The sequence below is a fragment of the Epinephelus lanceolatus genome, chromosome 23, assembly GCF_041903045.1.
Source record: "Epinephelus lanceolatus isolate andai-2023 chromosome 23, ASM4190304v1, whole genome shotgun sequence".
Lineage (NCBI taxonomy): Eukaryota > Metazoa > Chordata > Actinopteri > Perciformes > Serranidae > Epinephelus > Epinephelus lanceolatus.
Genome location: NC_135756.1, coordinates 32,966,669 through 32,971,778, shown reverse-complemented (window position 1 = coordinate 32,971,778; position 5,110 = coordinate 32,966,669). Strand labels below are relative to the sequence as shown.

Below are 5,110 nucleotides of genomic sequence, written 5' to 3'. Positions count from 1 at the left end.
AAAGCTCTACTGGCAGAGTCTGCTAACACTGATGTCCCATGTAAAAATGACATGTGTTCATCCAGGAAAAGGCCCAAATATTTGTACTTATCGGTATATTCGAGTTTATTATCACCAAAACAGAATTGAAATTCACTTCTTTTCCAGCCAGCTTTTCTAAACTCCATAATCTCTGTCTTTTTTGGATTGATAGAAAGGCGCCATCTTTTGCACCATTTTTCGGCACATGTTAACATTTTTTGCAAATCTATTTCATTTTCTGCCATCAATATTATATCATCTGCATAAAGCAGGGTACTCAGTTTCACTTCCCCACATGTTATCCCCAACTCCAGCTGTTTTATTTCTTTCGCTAAATCATTAATAAATACCACTTTTACATTACAGAGTGTAGTGAACATTACAGGCTCTATCATTTCAGGGCTGTTTGACCTACATTCTTGTTGTAAACATGTCTGAACCTTTAACAGCCAGTGACAAGGATTTTAAATGCTGCCAGATGTGCTAACCTGCTTGGTCACCCACCTCGACAGAATAGCTTTCTAAAAAAAGTGGATGTAAAGAAGGTGCTGAGCTGCTATCAGTGGCTGGTGAAAAGACAAAGCCTCAAGGCCTGAGCCTAATGAGCAGCTGTGTGGCCCTCATTAAGCAACCGCTGATCCTTAATGAGCTTCTTCATTAAGAGCCATTTGGAAGAGAAAGGTCTGTAAGGCAGCCAGGTTCAGCACCCCAAGCACCAGGGCAGGCTACCCCCATCAGGGAAAACCATTACAAATACACTAAGTCACTGGATGACAAGGTGTATATTGGGTAGATGTGTGTGCACGTGTTAGACTCAACAGATTAGTCCCTAATTCAAGGGTTACTCCTTACTTATATCACTCACACCTAATTTTAAATGTCAGTTGTTCAGCGTGATCCTGTCAGACCACATACACTGTCAGTTTGTAATTTTTCTTTTTTTATTAAATTGGATGTATTTTCAAGAGAGGATGAGTGGCTTAAAGAGCTGGGGCCTCATTTATAAAACCTGGCGTAGGATCCATACTAAAAGTTTACCTACGCTGAAAAGCTGAAAAGTGCGTAAGCAAAAAAGAAGTCGGATTTATAAAACCATGCCTACGCACACCTGCAAGCACTTTCCCTTTATAAATCACAGTCCAACCGGAAAGTTGCGCAGCAGGATTTGATTCATGTCCCTCCCTCTCCACACCCACAATTCACCATGTATGGTCATGCAAATTACCTCATGAATGTGTTTTGCATATAAATAGGCATGATGGATCCACGGCATTTCACGCTGAATCATGGCAGCAACCAGAAGAAAGAGGAACTTTTCTGAGACAGAGATCGAGGTGCTTGTGGATGAGGTGTCAGCGAGACGGGAAACTTTATTCGGCGGCCATTCAAGTGGCATTACCAACAAACGAAAAGCCACTGAATGGCACGCTGTGGCCACGGCAGTAAGCGCGGCTGGCACAGAGCGCAGTGTTGCCGAAATAAAAAAGAAGTGGTCGGATTTAAAGGTGGAGGCAAAAAAAAAAGTGGCTTTGCACCGCCGGAGCGTGGCGGCTACAGGTGGGTCCAGAAAACACATGAAACATGCACATGTGGTGAAAGTTCTGAAGCAGCATTGTAAAAACACAAAAAGGATTTAGGCACATTTATCTTTAAACAAAATCTGATAAATGCATGTGGAATTTGTTCTCTTGCACATGTAGTCTACATTTGTAAACTAGGCAATAAAAAAATCGGAATCTGCTAAATCAAAATATTCAAAGTGAAAACTGTTGGTCACATTTCAGATTAAATGTTGTGAATAAGTCCTAAATATAGCTACATCGAAATGTTAAATCTAACGGCACCCAATAGCTGCAATGTGGTTTTATGAATGAAAAATGTAACACTACTTAATCATGCTTGCAAGGTTCATTTTCTGTGATGTTGCCGCCACCCCTTTGTGACTCTTGACTGAGCAGAAAAAGTAGTTTTACACAGGTGGCGGCCGTACCATGGAAGAACCTACACCACTTCACACCAAAGTGGCTTCCATTCTCGGACCAGCCAGCATGTCTGGTGTTGTGTCAGAGAGGGAGGGGGACACAGATTTTGCTCAAGAGGAGAGTGGTAGGTTACAATTTCATATGTTTATTCAATCAAATGTTTGTACAGACATGTGGCAATAAATGTGACTTGTGTCCTCAGTCACGTTACAGGTGGTAGCAGTGGGCGAGGAGGAGGAGGAACAGGTGGTGGAGGAGATTCCCAGCACGTCTGGCACGGACCCGTCTGTACCCAGCGCGCCCAGCGGATCCAGAGTGCGCGGAGGTGGCCGGGTTCTCACCGATCGCGTCCTGGAAACACAGCGGGAAACCATCAGTGCCATCCGTGAAGTCAGGGATGAACTAACACAAATACGCATGGTCATGCAGAATATGTGTGAACTGATTTCATCTGCAACTGACGCAATAAAACAGTTACAAAAGTGAAGCGCACTTGCCTTTATACACACGACGCATCACTTCCTCACGTAGCCTTGCTCCATGCTGATGTTCCTCATGTCGGGGAGGTGGCTGTGGGTCGGGGTCTACGTGTTGCGAGGGGGGGGAGGTCAGGTGGGAGAGGGATTGCATCCCTCAGTGCCAAATTGTGCAGTACTCCACACGCTCTTATAATTTTGCACACTTTTCTGGGGTGGTAGAGCAGCCTGCCACCTGAGGCATCTAAGCACCTCCATCTATTTTTTAGCAGGCCGATGGCGCGCTCCACAACGGAACGTGCACGGCCATGCGCTATGTTGAAGCGCCGTTCCTCCGCACTCTGCGGGTTTGGAAATGGTGTGAGGAGCCACCGCCTCAGTGGGTAGCCGCTGTCACCTGCAAGGTATAACCAGAGTAATTAAGAAGCAGACTCGAATTACAAAACATTCCACGAGCGCCACTCAGTGACAGTGGCAGCAACAGAATGGGCCAAATAGAGAAAAGAATTTACCCAACAGAACAAGTACAGTTGCATTATGTGAGAATGTAATACTTACCGAGGAGCCAACCATCACGACCAGCACCTGCCTGCAGTCTGTTCCCTACACCGCTGTGCGCCAAAATGAATGAATCGTGTTGAACCAGGCCACCGTGCCACTAAATTTGTCAACACCATTGAGGGGTCACAAATTATTTGTACATTTATGGTGTGCACATTTTTTCGGTTCACATATACAAATTCGTTCTCGCTGGGGGCTCTTATAGCAATGTGGATGCAGTCAATTGCGCCGATTACATTAGGGAAACCGGACATTGCTGCAAATTGCCTTTTGCTGTTGGCCTGTTCAACAACAGTGTAGGGAAACCTGATGTAGCGACTGGTCATTTGGATTATCCCATCCAAAACAGCTGGCAGTGCAGCACTGAGGGATGGCTGTGATATCCCAGACCTATTCGCACAGGATTTATTATTAATTTCTATTTCCTGAATAGAACAGAAATCTATAAATTGAATTTATATCAATAGACAATAAAAGAAATAGGCATACCTGTCGGATAATTCCCTCTGGAACGAGCCCGTTGCTAGGAAACCCAACGCTGTCAGCACTTTAATGTGTGCCGGTATGGCGCGGTTCCGGTGGGTTGGTCGCTCTAAAATTGGACTCAATTCAGCAATCAGATCCAAGAGCAAGGCTCTAGGTAGTCTGAAACGGCTTATTAGCCAGTCATCATCATGAGCCAGGAAATCTTCCCGATCTCGGAATACCCTCTCCAGTCGGATCCGTCCATTGGCATGGTCTTCGAGAAGTGCAAGTGCATCCATTGTGCCTTATTGCGCACGGCTGGCACTGAATGGCTATTTATATGCGCTCTTTCCATTAACCAATCGTTCTCACCTTGTCACAATTGTCTCCAAAATGTGCTTAAGCAAGGTCTGTAGTTTGCTTAAAGTTACGCACATTCCTACGCTAGTCTTTTTTTTATAAATCCCAATTCTTGCGTAAGAAGTTGCGTACGCACTTCCAAGCCCGGTTTTGTGCGTAAGCAAGCTTTATAAATGAGGCCCCTGATTACTTGAAACACATGGGCTTAGTTCAGTGAAGTTTTAAGATTCATGCTGGAGTAAACACTCAATATGAAATATGATGGCATTGACTTTTAAAGCACACACCAGCAGGGCAGGCATTATTAATATCATGTACAAATCAATAATAAACAAACATTTGATAACATTAAATATTAACTGTAAGTGTTGAGGCAGATAACTCTTGGTGTTGGTTAGCTTCATAACTTCATAACTTAAAAACTTTGTAAATGTTCTCATGTTTTATTTGATATAATGTTTTGAATATCAATAATAATGCATAATAACAGTAGCGCTGCTTTGTGACTTTTATCCAGGAGCCAGCTGTTTGCTTCCCATTTGAATGTTGAGTCAGTCTATGACATTTTTTTAACCTAACCACAAGCTTTTATGGCATGAGAGCCTGTGTCCACATAGAGTGGTTTACTCAACAGCAGCGTCTTTTTTCAAATGTTCCCAATGAGGAGAGAGCATATGAGGCTGCTTGCGGCCGCCTAGAGAGAAGGGCGCTTTGCATTTTTTCTGCAGTCACTTTGCGTGCTTGAAGTTGAAAATTTCTTAAGTTTTCAGATGTCATCCGTGATGTCACTGCTGCTTCAGCAGATCGGCTGGTGGACACTGTGTAAGGGGGGGTTAAAAACTTTTAAATAAAAAGATTGTTTTAAACTGGTGGACAGCAAACTGGATAACCAAAGGAGGAAAAGCATACAGTAATTTATTAATGAATGACAATAAAACTCAGGCTAAAAACAATAGAGACTTAAAAAAAATTGAAATTTCCTAAGAAGGGCTCTGTTACCTGTGACAGACAATAAAGGTTTATCTTATCTACAGTATAAAATCAATCCTTTAAAAAGTCTTATATGGCATGCAATTTACAGTATCTTAATTAGGGGGAGCAGATTCACTGGTGCTGGGGGACGCTGTCCTCGTAGCAGGGCCTCGCTGACCACCTGGCTCTGTAAGCTTGATGTTGACTGTGTTGTCAACCCTCTGTTCATCTAACGTTTCATTATCTACCTAGCTAATGTGAAGATATTGTTGT

At 43.4% G+C, this 5,110-nt stretch overlaps 1 protein-coding gene across 1 annotated transcript; it reads left to right on the top strand.

Annotated features, from left to right (window-relative positions):
- Nucleotides 1–285: 285 nt before the first annotated feature.
- Nucleotides 286–2,619, top strand: LOC144461802 (uncharacterized). Its single transcript, XM_078165412.1, has 2 exons — nt 286–2,127; nt 2,206–2,619. The coding sequence occupies exons 1-2, from the start codon at nt 2,013–2,015 to the stop codon at nt 2,487–2,489; spliced, it is 399 nt and encodes a 132-aa protein (XP_078021538.1). The 5' UTR covers nt 286–2,012; the 3' UTR covers nt 2,490–2,619.
- The last annotated feature ends 2,491 nt before the right edge of the window (nt 2,620–5,110 follow it).

What these genes read in the sequence shown, in the direction of transcription:
- LOC144461802 (XM_078165412.1), top strand. Translation starts at nt 2,013, where the DNA reads ATGGAAGAACCTACACCACTTCACACCAAAGTGGCTTCCATTCTCGGA. An exon ending in TTTTGCTCAAGAGGAGAGTG is followed by an intron (nt 2,128 to 2,205) that starts GTAGGTTACAAT and finishes TTGTGTCCTCAG; the next exon opens with TCACGTTACAGGTGGTAGCA.